The sequence below is a fragment of the Hippocampus comes genome, unplaced genomic scaffold (genome assembly GCF_001891065.2).
Source record: "Hippocampus comes isolate QL1 unplaced genomic scaffold, H_comes_QL1_v1.1 scaffold90, whole genome shotgun sequence".
NCBI lineage: Eukaryota > Metazoa > Chordata > Actinopteri > Syngnathiformes > Syngnathidae > Hippocampus > Hippocampus comes.
Window position 1 is genome coordinate 1,139,808 of NW_017804912.1, and position 27,507 is coordinate 1,167,314.

Here is a 27,507-nt window from a genome sequence, read left to right on the forward strand (position 1 = left end):
TCGGTCGCTGATTGGTTCTCTTTTCACTTTGTCCCGCCTGTTCCGTTTTTCGAATGGTTCTTTTCTTTTATAATTCCTTATTCTGACTGAATTTTGAAACTATTGTTTTTCGTTCCTCTTTTATTTGTTGACGGAATTATCAATCAAGTCTAGCTATCGTATCAATGAACTACTTATATTTTTGTTTTCGTTTCATTTTCGTCTGAAAAAAAATGGTGACGAAATGAACGAACTCACATTTTTAGTCAACGAAATTAGTTTTTAGAAAGCTTTTAGTATAGACAGCAGTTTAAATGTTCATGATTAATTTAAAAAACACTTTTTTTAATTGTTTGTTTTTTTAACTATTGGCAGACTTGTTTCCCACTCCATACAGTAGGTGGCGGTAATGCACTCAAAGTTTCTTGCCAACCGCAATAAAACCTGAAAGAAGAAGACAGACGAGCAAGAGTAGTGGGCGCTGCAGTTGAAAGCGTTTTAGCTTGCAATGCTGCAATGTGAACGGATCGTTTATTCGTAAGAATGTGTATTAAAGTAAAGGTCTCTTAACGGAAACAATTAATGTAGCTATGTCGAGGGAGCAACCATTAAGCAGGTTGAAACTGTAGAGGACGCAGCACTCCAGAAACGTCGCTAAAGGGGCAAAAGGTAAGCGCTTTGCAACTATTTGCATCCCTAAATGCACTTTTTACGGTTTCATTTGAAAATTCCGCACGCTGTCAGGTTGTACGTGGGGACGGGGTGGCTTCTGTACACGTGAACCATTTCGGGATTTTCAGCTCTTTGATTTGACTGCTTTGGTCAGGTGGAATTATGGCGGATGACCCACAGAGAAACTTTCGCTCCGCTTATTATGAGAAAGTTGGCTTTCGAGGAGTGGAAGAGAAGAAGTCCTTAGAAATCCTGCTGAAGGATAACCCCCTGGGTAAGTGCCACTTCATGTCATACGATTCGACACTGGGTGACTGACCTTCCTCTTACGGTCAGTATAATGCAATTAGTCAAAATCAAGAAAGTGTCTTTTTATCGTCTAACCCTCCAGAATTATGCAATTCGGGAAGTTCACGGAAACTGTGTGACTCTTTGACAGATCTTGAGAAGCTGAGTACCTTCAGTCAACGTTTTCCCCTCCCGTCCATGTACAGAGTCCACGTGTGGAAGGTTTTGTTAGGTAAAACCCATTTATACTGTAGATTGCAGTCGAGCTTTATTTCAATGAGATGTAGAAGGAACCAGTTTGTGATTATTGTGTTTATATTAAGCTTTGGAAAAATATGTTCTCAAGGAATGGACATGGCCAGGCTCAGCACTCAAGATTTCAACATTGCTATTGTAATGCTATCTGGTACTGTGGTTGGCAAATTTTTGTAGGTGCGTTACAGCCGCATTTTTTGGGGCTTGCGGCATCCGCACGTTCAAGCTCTTGTAGTGGGGCCTCCTAACCCTCTTCCCTTGGGAAAATCAAAAATCAACATCCTGGGTGGCATCAAGCTTTGCCCATCAACACCGCTTCGGATTTGGTCCTCCTCGCAGTCGATGGCCAAATGACTTGCAGTCACTCTTCATAGACGTCCCCCACACTGACTGTTTTTCTTCATGACACATCCCGATTGTTGTTTACCTGTTCTTCAGGCATCCTGCCGCCTCACAGCGATTCTCATAGCCTGGTTGGAAGCTACAGAAAGGAGCAGTACCAAGACATCATGGAGGCGCTGGAGGTGATGAGATTCATCAAGTCCTCCACCCCTTCCACCCACGTCTACCTGCGTATGTTTCAGCTGGAGAGCCACATGCTCCCGCGCTGCTCTGAAATCTCACCGCCGGTAAGATGTGGCTTTTGTCGAGTGAATATTAAACGAGTCTTCGCCCGGTCCACGTCGATGTTCTTGCGTTCAAAGCATTCCCGCCTCCTGTGATTAAAAAGAAAAAAAAAATGTATCAATATGTATATATTCCGTATTTGTTTTTTTACACAAAGTGTGAATCTGGTTTTCAGGATCAAGAGAATGAGGACTTCCTGTCCATCAGTCAGGCCATGGAGGAGATAGTCGAGGATTCCGTCGACTGCTACTGGCTCATTAAGAGTTTTATCAGTCAGTTCCACACCAAGTTTGGAGACTCGGTTCCACATCTTGTAAGTGATGCTGCATTTACACAGCAGCTCCATATGCCCACTTCTGATTTATTGCCTGAATTAGTTTCACTTCTAATTTAATGACAGGCCACTAAATATGGTCGAAATATTCATCAACCTATGAGTCACTTCAGAGCACGAATTCAGAATTTGGTCACATGAAGCATGCAATGTAAATCCAGCCCAAGTTCCCACGCGTGCCCATTCGTACCCACGTGAATCGGGAAGGCAGCCTTTCCGGTGGGCCCGCGGATTGGTTTTGAACTGGTTGTGGTCGTGTCCCGTATCTTTGCCGGTGTAGCCGAAGAGCCTGGAGCACTTCCTGAGTCAGGAGGAGCCGGGCCTGCTCAGCCATTTGAAGAACAGCGGCGCTTTGGCACAACTTCCATACCACCTCTGGTTCAGGCGCTGCTTTGCTGGCGTCCTGCCCGAGTCGAGCTTGCAGAGGTGAGCCCATAATCAAAATTTAAAAAGAAAAAAACAAACAAAAAATCTTCCATGTTCATATTGCAATGATGATACGAGAACACGATATCGTCCACGAATGAATGTGTTTTCAAGAGTGTGGGACAAGGTGATCAGCGGCTCCTGTAAGATCCTGGTGTTTGTTGCCCTGGAGATCCTGCTCAGCTACAAGATTATGTTGCTGGGGATCAGCCGACCGGAGGGCATCGTCAAGTTCCTGTGCAACGTGAGTCCGCAACTGTGCCGAGTGCCGAAATGAACATTTTTGCTTCCTCGCCTTTGCTCGTTTCCCTTTGCAGATACCGCAGGAGAACACGGATGCCATCGTCACCAAAGCGATCGATCTATGGCACAAATATTGTGGCACCCCGATACATGCCATGTAGATGACCACGAATCACGTGAAAGGACAGCGAGAGGAGCAGCCATGATGTTCAGTTGGAAGAAAAAAAAAAATCAAGCAGGCAAAATCAAATTTCTTTCTTTGAAGAAAAGCGCACACATCAGAGAAGACTCACCGTAATAGTCACATGCAGTTTGTTTTGCTTCACACAAACAAAACATTTGAAAAGTCACTTTCTTTGTGACTGACAAGTCCTGTACATAAGCAGCTTGGCAACGCACCCGCACAATCTCACCCGTGCTCTTCCGTACAAACGCAAAGCAATCATCACTGTCGTCGCTGATTGGAAAATTGGCTGGAAACGATAGGAAGTAGTGTGAGCATTAATATGGGGAGACTTTTTTTCAACCGGGCATGGGAGATTGCACCATGATCGCGCCGGTTTGCCTGACTGCTCACAATAAGCAGCGACGCTAAAATGCTCATTGAATTGTGATCATATGAAGACGCTTCCGATGCAAGAGTCGGGAGATTGCACCATGATCGCACCGGTTTGCCTGACTGCTCACAATAAGCAGCGATGCTAAATGCTCATTGGATTGTGATCATATGAAGACGCTTCCGATGCAAGAGTCACGGACTCAACGGCATGTTGATTTTGTGTGCCATTGATATTTTACGGAAGTGCAAAATCATTGTGAGGTGTTTTCCTGCGTCTTCGACTGCTGTACGAAATGTAGACAGTGTGGAAGCAAAGTGTCGTCCTGCCTGTAAACTCGGGCGCGGGCAGGCAGAGCGGACCAGAAGGTTACTGAGCTTGTCAACGTCCGCAGTCGTGCGCTGCATTCAAACTCAATTGCTTTGGTTAGAATCGGGGCAACGGGAATCCGGAAGCGGTACGCGCTTCTGGATGCAAAACCTAGAAACAGATGAACAAATAAAAAGGGATCTGTGATTATTCCACTGTTGGTGTCTGAATTTGAAGAAGACGGATGTTTTTTTTTGTTTTTGGGTGGAGTACAAAGCGTTGGGCGAGTCCTGAACTCACCTGGAAGCAATGAAAATGGTCCCCGCAAACAGCAAACACGGACAATAGATATCAGAATTCCCCCCCCGCCCCCATGTTGTATTAAAGGTCGTTCACTCGAGTCTCATTGGACGCAATCCTTCATTTCATTCTGCTTGAATATGGAACATGATCATTGTACCCTGTCACAATTCTCAACCTAGTGCAAGTTTCGCACCGAGAGTAGAATTGTTGCTGGCTGCAAAAGAAAATGGGACATTGCTGGATGGACGTCAACGTGTTCTTCAGTATAAATAAAACATGTCAAATCAGTCTCAAACTGGATTCGGTTCTCCGCATCAAGTCCGATTCGGTTTTTTCCAGTCTTGATCAAATTCATCAAAATTGGCGCAGATTAGACTTGACAAAAGTGCAAAGTTGGTTGATAAAAAAATCCGAGTCGGTCTGAAACCAGGTTCAAAGTAACGTTGCTGGGGGTGGGGTGAAACCTGCAGAAGAAATGTGATCGTTCAACTACATTTCCATGAGTAATGCGTACAAAACAATTCTTCAATCAACGCTGTTCAAAGCCTGGTTAGATTACGGCACAATCAAAGTGAAACGGGTGGTGAACGTTACTGGTTAGCATCAATATGTCCCACGATTCCTCATTTGTTTACTTCCGTTTTTTGCAGAACAAAAAAAAAAAAAAGCCAAAATGATCTTGAGCACGCCTACAAAATGTAACGTGCTCTTGTTTACTGAAAGATATTGACTTGTGTTTTTAAAATAGCAACTCAAGTATTATATGGCCGCTTCATTATCTTTCTCTTGCCATTTTGAGTTAGCGGCGGTTCTTTTTGTGTGTTAACTTTAACGTTGAGTCAAGAGCCGGTTGAACCTTTTTAGCATTTCAAGTTTTCAACGATAAGATAACGGTGCCGTAAAAGGGAATGGTCAGTGAAATATACTTGATTAAAAAAAAATGTAAACCCAAGGTTTGAACAACCGGGCACTGACATTTTAAAGCTCATACCTCCCATTAAAAAAAACAAAACAAAAAACTCATAACATCCTACCATTGACCTTCAGTGGTTGTTTTTATCTTTCATAAGCAGGCTACCTCCAACCTTCTCAGAGTTTATGAAAAGGTGACGTAAGAGTGAGGTGTGTTTTTTTTGGGGGGGGTTTCCGATACCTGGTGAGGTGGCGACTGGACTCGTGCACATCCATCTCTGTGCTTTTGAACTCGTTCAGCTCTTTCCTTATGGCAGCCTGAAGGACAAAGAGTTGAATATTAAAGTGTGGCTCTCGAGGGAAGCCACACTTCCGATTTGGAGTGGCGGTGGCTCTGCAGGAACCTTGTCAGCAGCCGTGAGTCTCGTCCAGGGCTTATCTGCTCTCCTGTCGTAGTCCTGAGCCTCGGCGACTTCCACGTAGTCGCTGAAGCGTATGAGGATCTTTGCCTCTCTCAGCTCTTCCACCGTCGGCCTCTGGCTAAGCTACAAATGCACATTTTTGAAAGAACGTCCTCCAACAGTCACAATGAGCCATGCAAAGTTGATGGGTGTTAAAATTGTCTTTCCAAAAAAAAAAAAAAAAAGTCTGTAGATTTTTAATTTCAGTTAGACGACTGCAACATTTGAACCTTTTTTTTTTCCCATGGAACATTTCATCTTGAAATGACAACGGTTCACCATGATCAGGAATGTCTGCATCTTGTGTTCAACGTTGGAACACAATTCTGTCGAGGTGTATATTTAATTATTTGCTAAAAAAACATCCTCATTTGGTTTCATTCGTGCGTTTGAATTCATGAAATATTCAGACTGACTTCTTAAAAAGAACAAAATGGATGGCCGAATTGTAATACATTGTGCCGTTATCTGAAAAGTGGGATTACAAATCACCATGGCAACCACGTTTCCCTTAAAAGTATCATGCACGCATTCGTCTGTCTTACTTTTTTGGATAAATGTCTCTTGATCTCCCTCTTCTCCTGCTCCTCCAGATCGTTTCGAGCTAAAGGAGGAAAAAAAAAAAAAGAAGATGGTGACGCATCTTGAAGCTGCTTTTTGTCTTTCGTGGTCTGTTTTTAGCATGCAAAGTTACATACGTTTCAGGATATTCCGCTGTTCCAGTTCCTCGGCAGTTGGTCGTTGACTCAACCGTCTAGGGGGGAAAAAAAAAGTTTTTCTTTGAATTATATTTCCATGATATGGGGAGTTATTTAAGAAGCAAGAAATTCTGTTTGTAGTACGGTCAGCAATGCAAGCAATTCCAATTTTGACTTGATTGAACACGATGCGTTCATGACATTAGTTTAGCTGCGTGCTTAAAAATGCGCTTGAAATTGACACTTGCAGGAGCATGTCAAAAAGATGCTCCGAAACATCATTGCGTAAGTCTTCAGATGCTGAAATTGCGTCTCAGCCCAAATTGTGCTGTACTTCTTCAACCGATTCTTGAATTTAATCGGAGCTACCGGTACAAAAAACAAAACAAAACATTTGAGCTGGGGGTGGTTGAGTACGAGTGCCGGGAGGATCCCCACCGTGTGAGTTTGGTTGCCGTTTGCTGTCGGGACTCAAATCTCTCCTGGTCGGACTGCAGTGGCAGAATGTTCTTCTCCTCCAGCTCCCTCTTTGATGGACGGTTACTGATTTTAATGGCTAAAGAGTCCTTTCGTAGCACCTTCAGGGCCAGTGTGCCTGCATCCACAAGAACAAGAACATTGCTCATCACGTGCTGACCTAACATAGAAGAACTAATAAGGTGTGTGACTGGAGCCGTTATATCCTCACAGCATGAAAGAATCTCTGAGATGATGTATTGTCTTCAAGATAAGACACACACACACACACACACACACACACACAAAATAAAAACATGCTGATGGGCAGCGCTAGGATGTTCATCTTGTCTTTTTGGAAAAACCCGTGAGCCACCGAAGGGCGCAAAACATGAAGCGCAAAGTGGCGAGGGAGGACTGTATTACTACTTGTGCAAATGAGGATGAATTAGTGGACCCCGAACAAACCAGAGGCAAACCACCTTCTTCTTCTTCTGGGCAGTCGGCCCCCGTCAGGGACTTGCCCCCCCTCCCGGGTCCCACACCCGGCACGAGTCTCGCTGGTGCCTTGCGAGGTTCCCCGCCAACAGTTCCTTCCCACATCTCCCGCAAGCCACCCTTCTCCCCCACGACCTCCCTCCCTGATTGCTCTTCGTCCTCCCTCGGCTCCCCTTCCACGCGTCACGCCCGCTTCGTCCCCCCTCCCCCCTTCCCTCTCTTCCCCATTCTCTCTTCCCACTCGTTCACACCCCCTCACGTGTCTGGCATAATTTGCTTTTGTGACCCATCTTTCACACCCTCCACACTGCCTCCTCTCCCCCTTCTCCTCATACGCTCCTCCCGTGCAGCTCCTTTGGTGACTTATCATATTCCCTTTTGACCCAAACATCCTCCCACATTTTCCACATTCGAACTTCACCTGTTCGTCATTCCTGCGGTGCATCCGCTTTTCGTGCATGGTTAGCCCCGCTCTACTCCTGCACACTTTTCCGCACCCCTCATACCTACATTCCACCCCATCATTCACTCTCCTCACATTCCTCTCTAATTTTTCTTCATTCATTCCCGCCTCATATCTGTGACCCTTCTGATTTTCCCATTTATACAGGTGATCCATACGCTCACTCACTTTCCTTTTCCAACCTTCTCTGTCACTTGTTAATCTCTCTACCTCTGTCCAATCCATCCCTGCGTTCCTCATTACTCTCTTCCAGTATAATACCGTCTTCCTTTTACGTCCCATCATCTTTCCTCGTCCTTCCAATTCCTCCCACCATCCTAATACCATTGCTTTTGTTATTCTTTCATTCCCCATGCGCATCACATGTCCGATCCTTTGTAGCACTCTCCTCTCAATTTTCCACTCAATAGATTTTACTCTCAACATTTTCCTCACATCATACATATTTACTCCCCTTTCTTGCATTTGTTTCAACGGTTCCCCATTTCTATCACTCCATACATACCGATAGCATTTGAGGCAAACCACCTACTTGTAAATAAAGCTTCATCATCATCCTCCTCCTCCTCCTCCTCCTCCTCGTCTACTTCTTCTTCGTCCTCTTCCAATTCGTCCTCTTCTTCATCATCATCCCGATACATAACGGGCATGTCCTCGTAGTCCGTCTCATTGGGGAGATTCTCCTTGTCGTCACATTCCATCATCATGGTGGGAACGGCGCGCATCACGGAACTGCGGTCGGTGGGAAAGGGCACAGAGGTCAGGGGCGGTTGCTCACGCTTGCATTACACGGCACGGCGCTTTATGTAGGCAGCTAATGCGGTGTGGGTTTTATCGATGGATAAGCCTCAAAATGTCAAAGTAAAAAAAACAAATAACTCAAATGTGGAATGCAGTGACTTTCCACAGACAAATCCGGAAAAAAAAACACAACTGGCCTCATAAATTGCAACAGGCCAGAGAGTGTCAAAGCGATCCTCAGACAGGCAGCCAGCGTCATATCGATGGATAGTTTGCAGATTCGGGACCGCTTTTGCAAACCCGCCTTTAGCTTTGCCTGTCATAGGCACAGTACTGACCCGCAGATCAAAAAGGGGCGATGATGAATCCACAATGTCCCGCATTTCGAATCTGTTTGGACGCTGACCTCTCAAACCTCTGCATGGTAAGGGCCAGCGTCTTGTTCAGCTCCTCGATGATTCTGCTGGGCGGGTGAAGCGGAACGGCGAGTGTTCCGTACTGCAGCGAGTGCCCGCCCGCGGGAGCGTGGCCGGCGGGGGCGCCGCACTTCTGGAAGGCCAGCAGAGGCGACAAGGGTTCCGTGCTCCCTGCAGGTACGCAGATCATGAGCTTCTTCGGAGGTAGAGGAGGCGATAACTTCCCCGACATGCACGGCAACTTTACCGGGGTACCATCTGGAAATCGATGAAAGAAACGGGGAGCTTGTAAAAGGCCCAACCTCAGTGAGGAATCATCACGCAGGCAAATGTACCTGTACTGTGGTTTGCGATCCTGGTCAAGGGTTTGGGCGGTAGCGCAGGAGGTTGCTTGTGTAACGTGGGAGGTCTGTGCAATGTTGATTCCGTATCGCCGCCGCCTGGATACGCAGAAGGCTTTTTTTGGGGGGGGGCCTGGTTCAGTTTTTGGGTGTGGTCCTGTTGACTTGTACTCTCAGCGGGGATCTCAAACTCAAGTGAACCTGAAGATAAACCAAGAGAAATGAAGTGAGGTCTTGGGTTTGAAGTTGGACTCTGAGTTTGCATGCTCTCCTTGCGCTCTTCGTGTCGGGTGCGACCAAAATGTTTTGAAAGACCGTTGTCAATCCTGACGTATGGCAGAAACCGATTGATCAGCCCGTTCATTTAAAAACTATCTTGACGTCCTGCTGGACACGTATATCTTGGACCGGCCGCAAATCAAGTCGGCAGTGTTCAGTATAATTGGTCAAGAAAATGGACGGAAAGCACATGAGGCCTCAAAGCTCCGGATGGTCTGTTGCCTACCTCCACTTGCAGCCGCTCCTTCCATTGGCTCAGTACCTTCGGATTGCGACGAGCTGCACACGAGCACTGGAGAGCGGCCATTTTGCAGCTTCTCGTCCTCGCGGAGCGACGACGAACTGTCTACACAAGCATAACACAAGAGCATGGCCGAATGACTAAGCCGGACGGGGATTTGGATTCATTTAAGAGACAGAAAAGGAAAAGTTGAGGCCGAACTGCATCTCGTATTCCATAAAGGCTTTTCAAGCCTGTTTCTCGAGCGCTGCCTGTTTTCCACGTCTCCCTCCCTGCTGCAGCACAGTTGATGTTCATGATCAGAAAGAGAACGATCCCGATCATTTGAACTTGGAGCAGGGACACATTTAAAACATTCGGGCAAGCGCCCCTCAGCGAACAGGATTGGGGTCGGGTCGCGGGGGCAACAGCTTTAGCAGGGAAGCCCAGACTTCCCTCTCCCCAGCCGCTTCTTTCAGTTCTTCCCAGAAGATCCCAAGGCAATCGATCTCAGGCCAGCCGGGAGACACGCGTGTTCTGCCGGTGGGACGTGCCCGGAACACCTCGCCGGGGAGGTGTCCAGGACGCATCCAAATCAGATGCCCGAGCCACCTCATCTGGGTCCTCTTGACGTGGAGGAGAAGTGGCTCGACTCTGAGCACCTCCCGGATGACTGAGCTTCTCATCTCATCTCGAGGGGAGAGCCCCGACACCCTGCGGAGGAAACCCATTTCGGCCCCTGATATCCGAGATCTCGTTCTTTCGATCACGACCCGCAGCTCATGCCCGGAGGCGAGCATAGGAACGGTAAACGGAGCGGTAAACCTAGAGCTTCGCTTTTTGGCTCAGCCCTTTCTTCAGCACGACAGACCGATACAAAGTCCTGCCAAAGAAATCGCGTGAGTGAATCACTGTTGTTACCACCGATGGGAGGAGCCCAGAGCCAACCCCGTGAACATTATTCTCGGATTTAATGAGCCATTTAAAAGCCTGGATGCAAATAAAATAAATGGATGAAACCATTACAGAGGATTGATTGACTTCAATCATCCATTGTCCATGGATTAAGTCTCATCACTTGTGCACCAACCGAAAAAGACCGCCCAATTCTGGACGAGGGTTTGCGCTCACCTTTGTCAAGAACTTCCTTCAGGACGCCTTTCTTGATCAGCTCTTCTCTGCTCTGCCTTGTAGACATTTTTCTCTCCAGCACTGCGAGAGAAAGTGTCAGAAACCAGGCTAGTCTCATTTATCAGGGTGCGTTGAACACGAGACTTGACTTCTTCCTGGAATTACTGAACACAAATATTCCATTTCCATTCCATATATAGCGAAGCCCTCTTCATCGCCGTTGATATGTTCCAGACCCACCCGCAGTCGGTGAAAAGCCGCCATACGGAGAGCCCGTATTAAAAAAAATATCAGGTCAGGAGATGTCGGGAAAACTTCAAGTCAACTATGGGCGTGTGAAGACTGATTAAGGGCTATAAAAATAATGTGACTTGACTTGACCGTGTGTGATTTCTAATTTGAGATGTGTGTCAAGCATTTTAAATGACACTTGCTAAAGCGTGGCGAGATCTATCGTCCTGCTGTGTTCTCTGTTTGATGCATTTGTTGGAGTGCTGCCTGTATAGAGCGCATGCTGTTAAAACGCATCGCGTCTTAATCCGTCAACACATTCGACGGAAGCGTTTTCAGTCCTCACCGGCAGAAGTTTGCTTGAACTTTTCACTCTTCTTCTTCCTCCATTTCCAGGGTTTAAAGAGGCGCCCCAGGGTGGCAAATTTACTCCGCCGCCTTATTGGAGGCGTGTGCGTGCCAGGTACCAGTGAATCCGAGCGCATGGCCGCCAGCCTTTCGACTTCTTCAGCTGTAACACAAGTTGTCAACAATTGTCAACATCGACGGAAACGCGTGACCCTGCCGTTTAAAGAGCTAGCGCGAGCATTTATTCGCCCGTCCCTTTCCGACAGATCTTGCCAGCTGCGTCCCAAGTGTGCATTCGCGACATCAGCGTCACAGAGTGGCAATTGCTGTGGACAGTGTTCAATTTCTTTCTCATCGAACTGACTTATCCCCCGATTGTGACAGGGAGTAAGTAAGGAAGACTGGAGAAGTGGGGCTCCAGTTTTGGCCACATAAAAGCACGTGATGTCGTGGCTAACATTGAAGTGTGGCTCGACGGTTTATGTGGTGTTGAGCCACAGCGGCGAAGAGGTTTCACGACCCGCTGCCAACCCCGCTAGTGACAAAACAAATGTTGGTTCACCAGCTCAGCGGCCGCCGTCAACGGCATTCAACCCCCCCACCTTGACATTCTCTGACCCACTTCCCCTTCCAGCCCGCACTAGTTCACCGAGTTTTGTGGTCGGCCAGTGTAGCACCCCGATGTGACTGTCAGTGGCCAAACAAACCTTCGCCTGGAAAAACAAAACAGCAGATTCATGTGAAATGAATCACGAATTCTACCCGGTTTGTCAACAACTCTGTTATCCCGGCTTGAATGAGCAGTGCTTCAATGCATCTTCTTGTGATGCGGGAACGCCATCAAGGTCTCCTCTCCCTGGTCGTCCCGCATCCTGGGGTGTGAGAACAGCGGCGTCCATGTGTTCAATGTCTCTGACTCACATTGCAGGGCCGCAATCTTTCAATTTTAGCTCCTACGGATTATCTCACAAATGTCCTTGCTAACCTCACCAATCAAGGAAATACTGTGTGTGTGTGTGTGTGTGTGTGTGTGTGCAATAACGTCACTGTAAATGCCCTTAATATATGCACACGCACTACCATTAAAATAAAGGTGGGTTACAATACACAGAGCTTTTTCCTGAGTGGGGATGTCCCATATACAGTACACAACATGGCTATTCAATTAGATACGTGTTACACTTGCCCAATAAAGGGGGAAAAAAGCCAAGAAAGAGTACTAACGGAATTAAAACAATACAAGAGTGAATTCCCACCCCAACGAGTGATTTTGAGGGAGAGCCTTTTGCACAGTCCTGACCTGGTCATAAAATAGTTTGTCACCATCCTGTGCAAAACACATATGCACGTTTTTTGTCAGTGGAAAAAAAACAATGTTCCATTCATGGGGTGTCCACCTTTCACACAGGACTGCGCCCTGCTTTAGCTAAAAAAAAAAAAACACGGGCAGCACTTTTCAAATGTCCTCCTTCAACCAGGCTTGGCAACCAAAAATAAAGCATCGCCTACTCGGGGGGAGGTGCTACTGTGTTTGCTTCGTATTGATTGTGACCGACGAGGGAAAATGGTTGAAAAGTGGAATCGACCAGATCACAGGTTGAAGATTGAAGATGACCGACCCGTTCCCCCTCCCCAGTGTTTCAGTCGGAAAAAAACTGTGCGGTATGTGTAAACCTCCGCCATCGACATTTGATCGTTCACGCAGATCGACGAAAAGGCGGCGTGTCGCCACGAGTCGTCGTCAATGCACAGCGTGTGATTGGGATTTGTCTTTTTTTATTTTCCTGGGGCGGGGAGGCGGGGGGCAGTCATGATGTGGAGGATGATGCACGCCGATCCAAAGGAGAGGCTTTTTGTTGCAGCGCCACTGGACAGTGAGCAGCTTTGCATCGACGCCTTAGCCAAGCTCTTTTCCAACCAACGTGATGACGACGATGACTTTTTTGCCGAATGGGAGGAAGAGCAAAGAGCTCATTTGCCGTATGCGTTTCGGAGAGCGACGCTTTAGCTGCGCGGCCTTTGTTGATTATCATCGTGACCATGGCAACAAAAGCAAACTGTCACCGTGACAAGCGCAGCAGCAAATCAGCACCATTTGACATCCATGCCTCATATTTCTCCCCGCGGCATGATAGCATTTCGCCATAGTGAAGCGTACCCTTCGAGACTGGTTCGGCATTCTTCTTTTAGTAATTGCCTAACTGGAATTTCATTCATTTAAACATTCATTTAAAATAAAAAGCATCCCATTTGGAGCGTTTTCCCGTGGGCATGAGTCACTGTGAGCTCGGTATCCTCCAACGTGCGGCCGAGCATCATGGGTACCGCCAGCGCATAATCACGACACCCCGGAGTCACGCTGATGTCTCGGGGGCTGGAGGTCGCTCACGATGACGCGCTTGACGATTTGCGTCGTCCCCATGAGGCAGCAGGTGTAAAACAAGATGACATGCCGACTTGGGCTCATCACCCTTACCTGTCTCCAGGTGCAAAGAGATCCTCGCTTCATTGATGTAAGGCGTGTCACTCTTGGAACGAACCCTCCGGATCGGTCTGCGGTCTTCCTGCTCCGCCGCCGGGGCCGCCGCCGCCATGTCCAGGGCCTGCCAGCCGGCCAACGTCCACAGGCGACCGGCGTGACGAGACTCGGCGCCGCCGCAGCCACTCGCGAGCGCTCACCCCGACAGACGGTGCAGCAGTGGGCGGGCTATTGTTAAGGCTGACGGCGAGGAGGAGGAGGGAGAGAACTGGGGGGGGGGGGGCATGCACGTCTGTGCTATTTGCCTGCAACGTCGGACTGAGCTTCACACGCTCATCTTCAATGGAAAGTCAACATTGTCTGTGCGTTCAGGTGGTTGTCAGATGGCGTGATGTCATATCGGATGAATTTGGGTTTCGGACAGTCATGTAGCGGTTATCGTATACGGCAGTAAGTGCTGCGCGAACTTTTTACATCCATGACTGGCATTATCATGCAGTCGGCGTAGTCACTCCAAGTGTTCATCAAAAACGAGACCGAGATTTTCTACGTCAAAAGTATTTCCTTTTATTGTAAGTTTAAGAAAGAAAATGAATCCGCTTTGGGTGTTTGTTTTAAAATCAAAAAAGCAGTCATTGATGTAACTATTAGGGCACCGTGTCCTTCCTACCACTACTGCGCAGATATTTGTTTGTTCTGAATTTGCAATAATTTGACCTAACCACTTTGGAATTGACGGAGTAAAAAAATGAAACGCTCTCCACACGCGCCCCACTATGACTCGCAGTAAGTGGTACGAGTGCTCCCTCTGCTGGTCTCTTTTTCCAACGTTCCTCATGACCGAGCGTTCGTTCTGATTTCCGCTTCTAGCGTTATTTGTGCAACATGCAATTAGTTTCTCTTTTTGCTCGATATTGAATGTTGACAGTAACCGGAAATGTCAACGAATACTTGCAAATAAGAACAAAGTACGGGTGTAACAGACGGGACACCCGGAAAAGGAAGCGTTCCGGTTCTGTTGACAACACACTTTGACAGGTAAGAGGAAGCTTGGAACTCGGGCTTGGAAACGAACTTGGAAACTTTGAAGTATGCATACACATCGTTGCGGTTCCATTCGGTAAAGGCCACGAACAACCCCCGGCTACTGCCAGAAACGGTTTGCCTATTTATCCGAATCAAGGTACTAGCCTAGCTCCGAGTAATAGCATAGTTAACGTTTACCAATCTACATTGACGCGAACGAGTTTTGAGTGACACTATCGGAATGGTACTATTTTTAATCTAAGAACGTTTTACTTTTTCGGTGTGGTGATGTGGAACGTACTTTGACGTAATAAACAAAATGTATACTGTATCCCTGAACAATTCAACTAAATCATTGTAAACCTGGCACGGTTAACAAACCCGTTTGATTGTTTGTATGTTGAGTACCGTAAAATCAGACGTCAATCACTAATGAACCGTCTGGTGAGAGTCACAGCGGGCGCGCATTAGGTCCACGTTGTTTCGTAGTGTAAGTTGAGGGGTTCGTAGTTTTGAATGGATGGCTGTACGTTAGCAATGGGCAAAAAGGAGACATGGACTTCGTTTCAACGCAGCTTTTCTTTTCCAACGTCTGCTCCGTAACTCACGAACAAACACACCTTCTTCCGGTAACGAAAACACTTCCTGCTTCTCTTCAGCCAATCAAACGCAAGCAACATTAGAACGTTTTTAACAATTATTAAACAGAATACAATTTAGGTAACTATAACATAAAGGAATATAATGCTCAGATATAAAATGAAAATAATTAATCATTTAACATAAGCTTACACTAGCAGGAAAGATGCAGTTGTTATATGGCAGTATTGACTCCAACTCAACTGGGATGCAAAAGGCATGAAGGAAGGCTCTGACTTCAAAGATAACAATGCAATTTATTCCTAGTCACTGAAGCCTGATGGTTGTACCGCAGTTGACCTCCAGACGCCTAATCAACTTTTATACTCTCCTGAGGAAACGCTCAGACAGCCAAAACATGACCAGACCCAGTTCGGGTAAGAGCACAGGTGACAGGTTCGCATTGTCTTCATATAAGAGAAGAGATGATGAGTAATGATTGGCGCTGTGGGGATTGCCTTTTCTTGCACAGACCTGGCGGCATTTAGGGAGATCTTCTCCAAGGCCTCGAATATCGCCATCCTCACCGGAGCGGGTGTGAGTGCGGAGAGTGGAGTCCCCACCTTCAGAGGGGCGGGGGGCTACTGGAGAAAATGGCAAGCTCAGGTTTGCATCCTTTCTTAAAATGCTCATCATCTGTTGCACGTCATCATTTGGCTTGCAAAGTGTGACACGCTTCAGTCTGATGCCGTCACTGTTTTCGTCATCAGGACACATTTGCAATTTGTTGGGAATTTGAGTGTGAAATGCTAAATGACAAAATACGGATGCCCGTGGAATAATATTGAATGGTACAAATGAATATGGAATTTTTGGGTTGGATGTGGGCATGTTGAAATTTTTTTTACCAAAGTGAGCAACTCATGTAAATGTTCAAATGAAGTAAATCCAAAGGATTTTTTTTTCCTGTCAGGAGAGTTGTAAGTGGAGAAGCTTGACCTAAACAGAAAAAAGGGCAACTTGACTAAACCATTAAAAAAAAAAAAAAAAAAGAGGGCGACTATCAACCATCATATTAATAGTTGATAGTGAGAGTCTTATGGGAGTATGAAAAACATGCACAGATGCGACCAGATGATCATGGCAAATCAGGCTGCCTTGTGATACATGGCCACAGAGAAAAAAAAACTTTTTTAAGGAGGGGTGCGTATTACATGTTGACATTAATTTTACCACTCATATGTCAATGAAAATGACATCTTTTCACACGACAAAGACCGAGTAGTTGTACTGTATTTTAGTTTTACGATGTAGCAGCTAACCTCTCTGGATGCATCCGACGACGGCTTAGTGGAGAGCTGGAGCCCGAGTGACTTTGATATCGAAATTCTTGGAGATGAATTTTGCCACTGTGCCCCCCACCCCTCCTCTTTAGGAGCTCGCCACGCCGGAAGCGTTCTCCCGAAACCCATCCCGCGTCTGGGAGTTTTACCACTACCGTCGTGAGGTCATGCTTACGAAAACTCCGAACCCCGCTCACCTGGCCATCGCCGAGTGTGAGGAGCGTCTAGGCAGGCAGGGCCGCGGAGTCGCCGTCATCACTCAGAACATTGATGAACTTCACCGCCGCGCTGGATCCAAAAATATCCTCGAAATTCACGGTAAATCCTGCAACAGACCAATTGCCTTTGAAGACGAAATATGCAAGCGGAATGGCAGTCAGTCAATTGGTCGAGCTTAGTAGAATCAAGACGGACTAAGAAATCAGGACCAGCTTGACTGAGGTTTCGGTCTCAGTGTGGTAGTTCACGCTCGCTGGAATCTTTTCAAAATTTAGAATCGAATGTTTCTACGGACAATTTGTTCGACATTTCTGCTTTTGCAGTTGTTTCGCTATTAACCTGAAACAAAACAATCAACTGTTTTGTTTTCCACTCTCCGTATTTTTGTCTCTTTCTCTCTCCAGGCAGCCTGTTTAAAACACGCTGTACGAGTTGTGGTCATGAAGCCGCCAATCACAACAGCCCCATTTGTGCTGCTCTGGCGGGCAAAGGGTAAGTGAAACGGCAACTTGCCAGAGTTTGCTTTCGACTTTCACAAAACATGCTAACTGTATTTTGCGCAGGCGAATGCAGGCTGATTGGGATGTCTCACTTGAAATTCACATCCAAATAATTAACCTCAGTTGACATGACTATTGTCTGGTCTGACGAAACAACCGGCCCGACGTCGATTCATCTTTTGATGGAGAGATGGGGTGCTCCCTGACTAGTCAAGTTGCAGAACAAACAATCTCAATCAACTCAAGTGTATTGCTCGAGCACTTTCAAACAACCACCTCGGCTCGGCTTTTAGCACAAGATCTCACAAGTGTGTGTGTAGTCGGTACTTAACCACTCGTATCGAATCGCTTCTTCAGAGCTCCAGACCCGGATTCAAAAGATGCTCAGATCCCTGTCCAGGACCTCCCCAGGTAGGAAGCCTCGTCATGTGTTTTGTGCTGTGTGTGAACGTCTGTTTTTTTTTTTCCAGGTGTGAACAAGCCGGGTGTTCGGGTCTTCTGAGACCAGCTGTGGTTTGGTTTGGAGAGGCTCTGGATTCGGACATAATCATTCGAGCGGAGAAAGTGCTAGATAACTGTGACCTCTGCTTAGTGGTGAGTGTTTCTGTGCTGCAGCGCTCTAACGTTTCGGGATATGATCAACCGTCACTCCACAACTGAAAAGAGTTTCCAAAGAGAATTATAGCACACCTTTTACTCGGATTGAGCAATTTTGAAAAGTAATCCAATTGCATGTTTTTTTCCCCCCACTAATTGCGATATTAGAGCGAGAGAGAGAATGAGGCTGTTGTGTGACCACACAGGTTGGCACTTCGTCTGTGGTGTATCCAGCAGCCATGTTTGCTCCTCAAGTGGCCGCAAGAGGCGTCCCCGTGGCTGAGTTCAACATGGAAGATACACCGGCCACCATGTGTTTCAAGTGGGTGGCGTTCTGCTTTTCGTTCCTCTGAAGAGTTGAAATCATTTATAGTGACAGCATTTGGATTTTTCGCTTTTCAGGTTTCACTTTCATGGCCCTTGTGGGACGACCTTGCCTGCTGCCTTAAGTCCCCATGCGTCTGAAAAACACTGAAAACGATGCACGCTGAAGCAACTGCTCAAATTCTGGATGCTTATTCGAAAGAACACAACAATAAGAACTGATTATTTGCTCCAAGGTGAGTGCTGAGGTTGTCAAGAATCTGAAGCCAGCATGCAGCAGATTTAAACATTCTCCAGTGCAAGTTACTTCGTTTTTTGTTTTTTTTTTGGGGGGGGGGGCGTGTTAGCCTTTGTAATCTTAGATTTCCTCATTTAATCACGTGAGGAATGCGAGATACCCATAAAAACCTTTTGGGGCTTCATGTTTGTACAGATTTATGCAGAGGTCTCATCAGATCACCGTGCGTCTCTTGCATATTGAATGTGTGGCAGTAGGGGGCAGTGTTAACACGCTGCTTTTTGTTTCCATCCAGAAAGATGATGGACAGGTTGTATTTGTGCATGTGCTCATTATAATACAGTATCTTGAGACAGCATGTGCACTGATGAAAACTGACAGTACTACAGTTTCATAAGTACTGTGTATGAAAATGTCAATTCGCATACCTGTATTAATAATAATAATAATGATAATAATAAAAATATACACACACATTTTCTTAATTTGAAGACTTCTCTACGTTTCCGTGCGGCGCACTCGCCTTCTGCACTGCAGCATTATTCGACATGCTTGAGCTGCTCATTTCAGTTTCCGCTCGTCCCCTTTATCTTTGCTCTTTCTCGGGTGTAGCTCTCGCATCACGCCTTCACTTTCACTCCCGTCTGTACGCCAGCCGTATGCTTGCCACGATGAGATGTTATTGCCTCCATCGGCTGCTCATTAGAGAGTGGATGATGGTCCGCCGGTCCCCTCGTGACTCTGCGCCAAAAATAACAGCCAATTTCCCGCCCGCTCAGCCATGATTTCATGCCAATCTTGAGTTGTGTTGCTCATATTGCTCGGGCTTGTCAATGTGAGACCGGAGTGGCACAACGGAAAAAGCAAAACAAGGGTGAATACCAAGACGAGTTCAGAGCATGCGTCAGAAAACGCTCGTGACTCGCTGACTTCGATGCACTTCTTCGATGAGCAGGTTGTCATTTCTCAAGTTGTAATTTGAGATATGTTGAGTGAGAACTGGGTGGGAGGCCAGTCTCGGAAGTTGACGTCATCAAGAAGAAGCGAGAGTTGTGGCAGGGCAACTTGTGGCCGCTCGGCCGCGGCGACCGGCCCGCTGCGCTCGAGCGACTTCCCAACCGACCTTTTGCCTCTCAGTCCGAGTGTGCCGCGTTTGCCCCACAACGGTGCTTTTTAACAAGCTCGGCAGGATCCGGCGCTGCGTAATCTGCAGCGGATCTAAAAAGTCTACACAGCCCTGTTGAGATGCCAGTTTCTTTGTCATATTCCCCCCCACCAAAAAAAAAAAATCACACCAAGATGAAATCATTTCAAAACGTATTCCACGGTGTTGTGTTGGCACCGAGAATACCTTTTGGAATTACGGCCAAAGTAAAATCCAACTTGCTCTCATCGGATCATGATTCATTTTCTCACAGGTTTTTGGTGCACTTTGGTAACAGATGTGATCTTTACAGATGTATTGTATGGTCCATTGAAACCCAGATTGAACTTTTTGGCCATCATTCCCAAAAGGTCTCCTCATAAAAACAACACCATACCTACACTTTCAGCATGTGGCAAGTGGCGGGAATTCTGATGAGTTGGGAATAGCAGTCAGCATGAGCACAAAACCTGTATGTCAGCCTGTTTGAACAGTTGAACTTCACTTTTGGTTCATCAGAGACACTTTTGAAACGGCCGCACGTGTGGGTTGGTTGCCATTTCACATGACTTTGAATGGGATTTATTAGTGGTGAACACAGACACAATCCCCCAGTTCAAACACCATGATGTCTCTCTATTTCATTCTTTTTTTTTTTTTTTTTTTTTACTTCCCTGTCGAAAAGCGTTACATTTTCATTTGGGTTCCACAGGTTATAGGTTACATTAATGGTGCAAATTGTTTCTTAAAAGCTTTATCTTGGTATCAGTATATCACAAAATGCTGTCGTTTGAACGGGGGTGTGTAGACTTTTTATCAACACTGTAGCTGGTCATGAGGCACGCAGTGGGGTGTGTTCCTGCATCTGTGTGTGTGTGTGTGTGTGTGTGTGTGTGTGTGTGTGTGTGTGTGTGTGTGTGTGTGTGTGTGCGTGTGTACATTTCAGTAAGTATCTTTCAATTATGACCAGCCAAACACAAAGCCAAAGCCCCATCTCTCTGCGTAATCAGGGTGGAAAGACACACACACACACACACACACACACACACACACACACACACACACACACACACACACACAAACAAACACACATATGCACGTGCGCACACGCACACACACGCACACACGCTGGGCAGGGTTTAACAGAATTAAGATGACTGAAGCTGGTGCTCTTCCCAATCAGCCCAGATTAGGTTTTTGGAGTGAAAATCCTCCAGGGAAGCACTAATCCCTGACCGTAAGCAAAGCTTTCTCTTTCTGTATCGCTCTTGCCTGCACCCTCGCTTCCTCCATCACTCTATTTATAGCCCCGTTAAGCTTCTCTGCGTGCTCCTGTTTACATTTTCGAGCCCTTTAGATTTAATGGCCTTTTTTCTCTTGAATCTCCGGTTGAGGAATTAAAAGCAAGAAATGTCTGTCGGTCAGCGACATGCTGAAAACGGGGGAGCGGGGTGCACAGTTTTGGGCGAGTTGACGAACGCTCGCCAGTCAGATCGAGTTGCAGCATTGAGGAGCGAGGGAGCCGTGAAGTGACAGCCGCTGTCAAAATGCGAGCCGACCCCGGGATAAGCGGAAGAAAATAAACGCAGGGAGGGAATTTCCTTCGCCCTTTCTCCACGGGCGACAAACGGTCGGCATTTTCAGATCTCTGCCTATCAGGCGACCGAGCGGCTCTGCTCTGTGATGTCTTTTCCCAAAGTTGCCGTTTGGGATTAGACTCCATTTGGCGGTACATTAAGGAAGCGGATAACATTGAGCTCATGATGGCAACGCTACTCATCAGTTGCATCTGAGTCTCTGGGCCGGAGACACACAGCCACAACTAAGGCAGACGGGCTTTTTTACACCAGCCGTCTTGTGACGCAAACGGGCTGATTGCGCTTCACAAAGCTCGACCGCGTGCATCCGTCACTTTGGTTTTCATGCGGGAAACCGGCGACGCTGTCAACCAGTAACATGATTTCACGTGATGGAGCAGCCTCCTCCTCCGTCTATTTGACACTCAGACCAGGCTCGCTTCCGCTTGTGCTTCCTGCCAAGTGTTAATAGCGTCATCAGATGTGAGGGCCACAGCTGCTCTCCCTCCGAGTTATTGGGCGCACGAATCGAGGCTGCAAAACTGCGACTTTATGACCTCTTTGGAGGGCCATTTGGATTGTTTCAGTCAAAGCATTGACCGGTGCTGTTCGGTCATGACGTGATTACATTTTTTAGAGGATTTGAATTATCATTCAAAACAAACAAACTTGCTTTTTCCGAGTGTCGCAGAGTATGCACGAAAACTCCAATGTATTGAAATAAATTGCTTTGTCATTGCTAATGACGGAACCGGTCGCCAGCCAATCGCAGGGCACACATCGACGAACATTCATTCGCGCTCACAATCACGTGTCGTGCCCAATCAACCTGCTATGCGTCTTTCTGGAATGTGGAAGGATACCCGAGTACCTGGAGAACATGCAAACTCCACCCAAGGAAGGCCGGATCCAAAATCGAACCCTGCACTCCCTCACTGTGAGACAGACGTGCTAACCGGTCACCCACTGTGCCGCTCTCTGACTAAAATATTGAGTAAAAATATGTTGACCGCTGTTATTAATGTCAGGAGGAGGGGCGAGGGGGGGGGGGTTCTGTGGTCTCGCTTAGCTCTCCCCTCATTAGCGTCTCCTCTGCCAAATAAGAGCTCCGATCTGCCAACAGTGGGCGCAGTAATTCACGCAGGCGCTTAAATATTTACTTTGGGGAGCCGTCATCAGTCAGCGAAGACATGCGGAGCTCTCGGTGAGAATGACTGTTTGTCATGATGTCCCCCAGCTTTCCTCACACTTTGTCTCGAGAGTTTCACCAACCCGCTGCTCAATGTTCCATGTGCCGGTTGGACCGTGAAGTCGACCCCAGGCGGCGGGCACCCGAAACTTCCTTGCTTCCGTCCCTCTGCCTTGCTCCTGCACGGATCAGTCCGGCCGCCCGCTGCTCCCTGATGTGGAAAGAATGAAATCCTTGAACCACGGTCACAGAACGGGTAGTACGAACAGATGTGTTAAGAGTCACAGCTCAGGTCAACCAAGAAAAAGTGACGCACTCCGCCCGCAGCAAATCCGGACAACACGAAAAGGGAATTGTGCGGTCCCCTCCAAAAGTATTGGGATGGCAAGGAAGGTGACTTTCTCACTTTGTTTTTATTGAAGACATTTGTGTTGTGTGTGTGTGTGTGTGTGTGTGTGTGTGTGTGTGTGTGTGTGTGTGTGTGTGTTTTAGTAAACATTTGTTTGATATCAAACTGACACAGTGACTGAGAATAGGAGTGCATTTCAAGCCCACTTTGCGCTTCACCTGAGACAAATCCTGGTAGATATCCCATCAGGGTGACCGTAATCCTACTTGAAAGTCCACCGTGACCTTCATCGGCTTCCAAAAGTGGTGCAGGAAATCAATAGCTTGTCAATTCCGCTGGGAATTGTTATCGTTACAATTTGCCATAGGTTGACGTTTTAATGGTGCGGGGAGAATTAAAACCTCATTTTTAATTGGACTAAAAGTCTTCCATTGCTTCTGGCGAAAAAGGTGCTTGACAGGCAAATTTGGAAGTCATCTGGAATTGCAGTTTTTCAGTGCAACGTTCCGATTGTCGAGTACTGAGCTCCACTTATAATTTCACCCATCGGCACTGTCGACAGAAATGATTATTCATAATCATAAATACACGGGCAATCTGGCTGGCTTTATTTTTAACTTTCAAAGGCACTGCCCGTGCCAAATTAAACTGTACATAGGAGTCGTGCGCGCGCAATTTTCAGCTTCCCTTTGACATCTCTTGCTGAGGGAGATGAGAGGAGCTGACACACAGAATTAAAAATATCTCTCTCAATAACACTCCCTCACACACTGTAAATTGAGGTGAGAGAGAGAGTGCGAGAGAGAGAGAGAGAGAGAGATAGAGCGAGAGAGAGAGGTGCAGCCAAGAATTTGAGGCCCTGTGAAAAATGGGGCCCATCACTTCAGTGCCACAAATTGAACAAAATATTTTCCATGGCACCTGTCAGTCACAGAAGCTTTGAATCATCATCAATTTTCTCCCCTTGCACACACAGACACACACACACACACACACACACGTGCACGCGCTCACGTTTCATCGCTGTCAGGTCTGTGAACAGGAAGGCGCAATGCCGCCTTCCCGGGTTTAATGGGGTGTCAGAGTTGCACCGACATTTCCCAAGTCGATTGTAGTTTTTCAATATCAACTCCAGACACACACACAACAACACATCCTCGAGCTGAGTACAGCTGCCATTTTGCACACCCCCCTTTAGCCACACGGTGATGGGGATTTCGCACTGGTTGACACGGGTGGGGGCGCTGTGGCGGTGCCGTCACCTCTGAATCTGTCAACCGCGCCAGCCTTACTTTCATGTCAGAGCCTCAATTTTAAGAAATGTCAGCGAGCACAGTGAGCCGGTCGTGCGGGGGGGTGGGGAGTGGGGGGGAGCTGCATCACCGCGGCCAAGACGGATACAAACACCTCAGCTCGGCACACCAGCTCAAAGCATCCGACAAAGCGTCGGAGGGAGAGCCAGACAGCGAAGGAAAAACCGAGTGAGCCATTGTGTTAGATTGGGAAACACCTCAGCGGCATATCAGTCATCACGGCAAGTCTTACTGCCTGTGTTGCCATGGCAATAGGGGACTGTCAGGCATCCTGGAGGGAGGATGGTCCAAATATCTACAGATGTCACTTACTTCAGGAGACAGAAAAAAATGGGGCGGGGGGGGGGATCTGCGTGGCTGTGTATGTGTGTTTGCACGTTCGCTGCCTATTTCACAGCAAATTATGATGAGCCGTCTTCTTTATGTGAGACGTAAATTCCTTTTAAAAAAAAAAAAAAGAGGCTGTTCAATGCCACTCGCAGTTGAAGTTTGCTGCCAAACAAGCCGAAAACACGGTGTGTGTTGACTAAAACCAAATTGCCTGAAGAAAGACCACGCTTGCCGAATGCTAATTCTACTTAGCATCTCCGTTGCAGTGCTTTTATCAATGGACTGAACACAAACGGTTGATCTGGCAATAGGAGAGTCCTGGCAGCCATCTGTACAGCTCATATGAGTGCGTCTTTTCACTGAAGGTCCGACTTGCTATCCCGTCGTGCCTCTTAATGTTGTGATGTGGTTCCTTCTGGCTAAACCATTTTAGACATTGAGCCCAAAGCAATTGGCTGTGAACATGTTGAATTTTAGCTTCACATGAACTTTTTTGTTGATGAGCCAGTCCATTGTCCTTCTCAGACACCTTAACAATCGGAGGCACGTGTAGCAAAAGTAAAAGTCATTGGGTCTCGAATTCCAAAACAGATGCATTTGCACTGATAAACAGATCCCCCCCCCACATTAATCATTTCGATCAGAATGAAGACTTTCCTGAGGAGGATTCGCTTGCGAAAATGTACGATCATACGAAAAGCGTTTGTGGCGTTCCTGCTTCGGTGAAATTTGCGTGTTTTGATGCAGGCGCACGGTGCTACACCATGCACCCGCTGGTGTTTTCCGAAATACGTGCGAGAATGTGTGAGTGTGGCAGCGGACGTCCAAGTGTTTCCGTAGCACCTGAGCTACGTCATCCCTCCAATGAGCTCTGGCTCTCGCCCAGAGTGTCCTGTGAGGTCGACGTGACCGCGCTCCTTCTTGATAGGAGGCATGTCGTTGGCATCCGAATCAGATGCTTGAAGCGCCTCGGATGCAGCAGCCGCTCCATTCCAAGCGCCTCCCGGGGTAACTGGATTATGTCACTCCGTCTGTTAGCATTAATCCGGATAATTTGGCTGTCAATTATTTTTGGGCATCCTTATCAATATAAACCTGGACTGCGGAACCTCCAAACTCACATTCCTTTCAAAGCATGGCACACATACACACACACAAAAAAGGCAACTAGCTCCTGAAAAGATGTGAGTCTGCTTGCTGGCTACTGTTGACATGCTCTTGAGCAAAGCATTGTCTTCACCACCCCAGATGGAGCGGTATGGGCGACTTTCAGCACGAGCACCTCTGTCATTCTGTATCGCTCGTGTATGTTTTCCCCCTCTGCTGTGGTGTGTAACACAACGTATAATGGACATCGTAGTGTGTGTTGAATTTGCCCTTGAGGGACACCGATGAGAAAAGCAGATCGCCGCCTAAAAAGATTCAATGAAATCCACGTCTCTCTGTCCTGGCGATAGAGTAACATACATTGTGTGGGAAGCCTACAGCACCAATTCAGAACAGACGTTATCTTGCAAATATATATATATATTTAAAACAAAAAAAACAAAAAAAAATTTGGTATACGTCCAGATGCACAGTAGTAAAACACATTTGATATTTTGGTTTGTTTGGTCAATTCCACTTCCCAAGTGGTTGGTTGTTCCCACATGAAACCACGTGTAGGCTGCCATTCACACACCAAGAGGCAATGTGCACAATCCGTGGATAAAAGATGCAAATTTGGACAAAACATGCCCAAAACCGCACGCCATCACACCTTTTCCCCGAGTTGGTTGGAATCTATTTTTAAACCTCACACCGGTTGTTGTTGTTTTCAAAAAGCTTACAGTGCTCGAACGCTGAAATAGCGTTGGGGGGGTAAAAAAGACCAAATTCTCGCCATGCACGCTTGGTGCAGCCGCAGCTATTTTTAGCCGGGAACGACATCTCCTGCGACTGCAGACGCTGAGGGGAAATCACCCGCGATGCGTTGGAGCCGCTTTCACCCCAAATACGAGCCGCCGCATCCGTGAGAGCCTCTTGCAGAGGAAAGCGGCGTCTCCTGCACGACTAAGAAATGCTGCAGATGCATGATGGAGAAAAAAAAGCACGTCATGATATTTTGGGCGTCGCGGCGGCCAGTGGCGGGATGTTGTGATTGTCACCATTTTGCAAATTGAAGGTAATCCCTGACAGTGGCAGTCACCAGCAACCCTTTCACCCTCATGTGATCGCACTACATATGAGAGAGGGGGGGGGGTCGTGAGAGAGAGAGAGAGATGTTCACTTTTCTGACAACACACCAAATATCGTCAACCTGTGGCCAGGGGCGCGCACGCCCCCTCCCTCTGCCCCCCCCTTCTCCCCCCGCTCCCTTTTCCACACTTTCCACGGACCCGTGAAGTAGGAGGGGGGTGCGGGGGGGTGGCGAAAAATTCCGAGCAGAAAGTTGAAGCGTCGTGCGCCATCCCCGCTTCGTGAATGGCCCCGTTATGGAGGAGATGCCGTTCCAGAGAGTCAAGAGGCGGCGGAGGAAGGGTCGCTGCCCGGCCGCCGCACCGCTGGACGCCATCGCGTGCGAGGACGAGTTCAACAGCCACGAGCTGGAGGCTCTTTTCCAGAACTACAACCTGAAGCTGGAGCAGACGGCCACGCTCAAGGCGCTGGCGGTGCTGATCGTCGCCGCGTCGTCGCTGTCCCTCGTGGAGCTGCTGTGCAACCCGCGCCTCAGCCTCTCCAAGGGCTCCAACCCGGTGCACTGCGTGGTTTTCCTCTCGCTCTTCATCGTGACCAACGTGAAGTACCTGCAGGTGACGCAGCTGCAGCAAACGGCCAAGCTGGCGCTGCTCTTCAGCTTCACCTTCGCGCTGCTCTGCTGCCCCTTCCCGCTGGCCCTGGCCACGCCGGAGCCGGCGGGCTCCCCCGCGCCCGAGCAAGGCGTGTGGCAGCTCATGCTGGTCACGCTGGTGGCGTACACGCTCCTGCCGGTGCGGACTCTGCTGGCCGTGCTCTTCGGCGTCATGCTGGCGACGTCCCACTTTATCGTCATCTCCACGTCCATCACCAGGAGGACGCGCGAGCTGTGGAGACCGGTAAGTGCTGCGCCCGCGTGTGCCCCCCCCACCCCACC

At 47.6% G+C, this 27,507-nt stretch overlaps 4 protein-coding genes and 1 long non-coding RNA gene across 15 annotated transcripts in view; 3 read left to right on the forward strand and 2 right to left on the reverse strand.

Annotated features, from left to right (window-relative positions):
* Positions 1 to 412: 412 nt before the first annotated feature.
* tbc1d7 (TBC1 domain family, member 7) lies at positions 413 to 3,049 on the forward strand. 2 transcript variants are annotated; one of them, XM_019884747.1, is made up of 8 exons: positions 413 to 648; positions 806 to 925; positions 1,043 to 1,171; positions 1,633 to 1,823; positions 1,997 to 2,134; positions 2,436 to 2,581; positions 2,696 to 2,825; positions 2,899 to 3,049. In XM_019884747.1, the coding sequence occupies exons 2-8, from the start codon at positions 814 to 816 to the stop codon at positions 2,983 to 2,985; spliced, it is 933 nt and encodes a 310-aa protein (XP_019740306.1). In that variant the 5' UTR covers positions 413 to 648; positions 806 to 813; the 3' UTR covers positions 2,986 to 3,049. The 2 variants fall into 2 exon arrangements, with proteins under 2 accessions (XP_019740306.1, XP_019740315.1); XM_019884756.1 differs by having other exon boundaries at positions 414 to 648; positions 1,091 to 1,171.
* A 1,999-nt stretch (positions 3,050 to 5,048) lies between these two features.
* phactr1 (phosphatase and actin regulator 1) lies at positions 5,049 to 14,504 on the reverse strand. Its single transcript, XM_019884721.1, has 12 exons — positions 13,665 to 14,504; positions 11,187 to 11,351; positions 10,610 to 10,690; positions 9,485 to 9,604; positions 8,974 to 9,180; positions 8,629 to 8,896; positions 8,014 to 8,213; positions 6,503 to 6,659; positions 6,065 to 6,120; positions 5,912 to 5,970; positions 5,310 to 5,450; positions 5,049 to 5,223 (listed from the first exon to the last, which is right to left on the reverse strand). Exons 1-12 carry the CDS (start codon positions 13,780 to 13,782, stop codon positions 5,083 to 5,085), a joined length of 1,713 nt encoding a protein of 570 aa, XP_019740280.1. The 5' UTR covers positions 13,783 to 14,504; the 3' UTR covers positions 5,049 to 5,082.
* Positions 14,505 to 14,516: 12 nt separating this feature from the next.
* Positions 14,517 to 18,901, forward strand: sirt5 (sirtuin 5). Of its 6 annotated transcripts, XM_019884803.1 has the most exons (10): positions 14,517 to 14,705; positions 15,600 to 15,709; positions 15,805 to 15,938; positions 16,708 to 16,933; positions 17,239 to 17,326; positions 17,692 to 17,745; positions 17,805 to 17,928; positions 18,138 to 18,253; positions 18,334 to 18,413; positions 18,492 to 18,901. In XM_019884803.1, exons 2-9 carry the CDS (start codon positions 15,613 to 15,615, stop codon positions 18,404 to 18,406), a joined length of 912 nt encoding a protein of 303 aa, XP_019740362.1. In that variant the 5' UTR covers positions 14,517 to 14,705; positions 15,600 to 15,612; the 3' UTR covers positions 18,407 to 18,413; positions 18,492 to 18,901. The 6 variants fall into 6 exon arrangements, with proteins under 6 accessions (XP_019740362.1, XP_019740345.1, XP_019740354.1 ...); XM_019884786.1 differs by having other exon boundaries at positions 14,517 to 14,787; positions 18,334 to 18,901; XM_019884795.1 differs by having other exon boundaries at positions 14,517 to 14,756; positions 18,334 to 18,901.
* Positions 18,902 to 18,985: 84 nt separating this feature from the next.
* Positions 18,986 to 27,507, reverse strand: part of LOC109524751 (uncharacterized) — a 21,072-nt gene continuing 12,550 nt past the window's right edge. Inside the window, exons 2-3 of one of the 2 annotated variants that reach the window (XR_002170004.1) lie at positions 22,487 to 22,614; positions 18,986 to 19,234 (exon numbers count right to left, since the gene is read on the reverse strand). This is a non-coding gene — a long non-coding RNA (uncharacterized LOC109524751). Of the gene's footprint in view, positions 19,235 to 22,461; positions 22,615 to 27,507 lie in introns of both variants that reach the window. The other variant, XR_002170005.1, reaches the window with a different exon arrangement.
* The window catches only part of adcy1a (adenylate cyclase 1a), a 25,923-nt gene continuing 25,240 nt past the window's right edge, over positions 26,825 to 27,507 (forward strand). For all 4 annotated transcript variants that reach the window (XM_019884680.1, XM_019884690.1, XM_019884699.1 and 1 more), the window contains exon 1: positions 26,825 to 27,469. In XM_019884680.1, the coding sequence (XP_019740239.1) occupies positions 26,870 to 27,469 (600 nt within the window). In that variant the 5' untranslated portion in view covers positions 26,825 to 26,869. The remainder of the gene's footprint in view (positions 27,470 to 27,507) is intronic.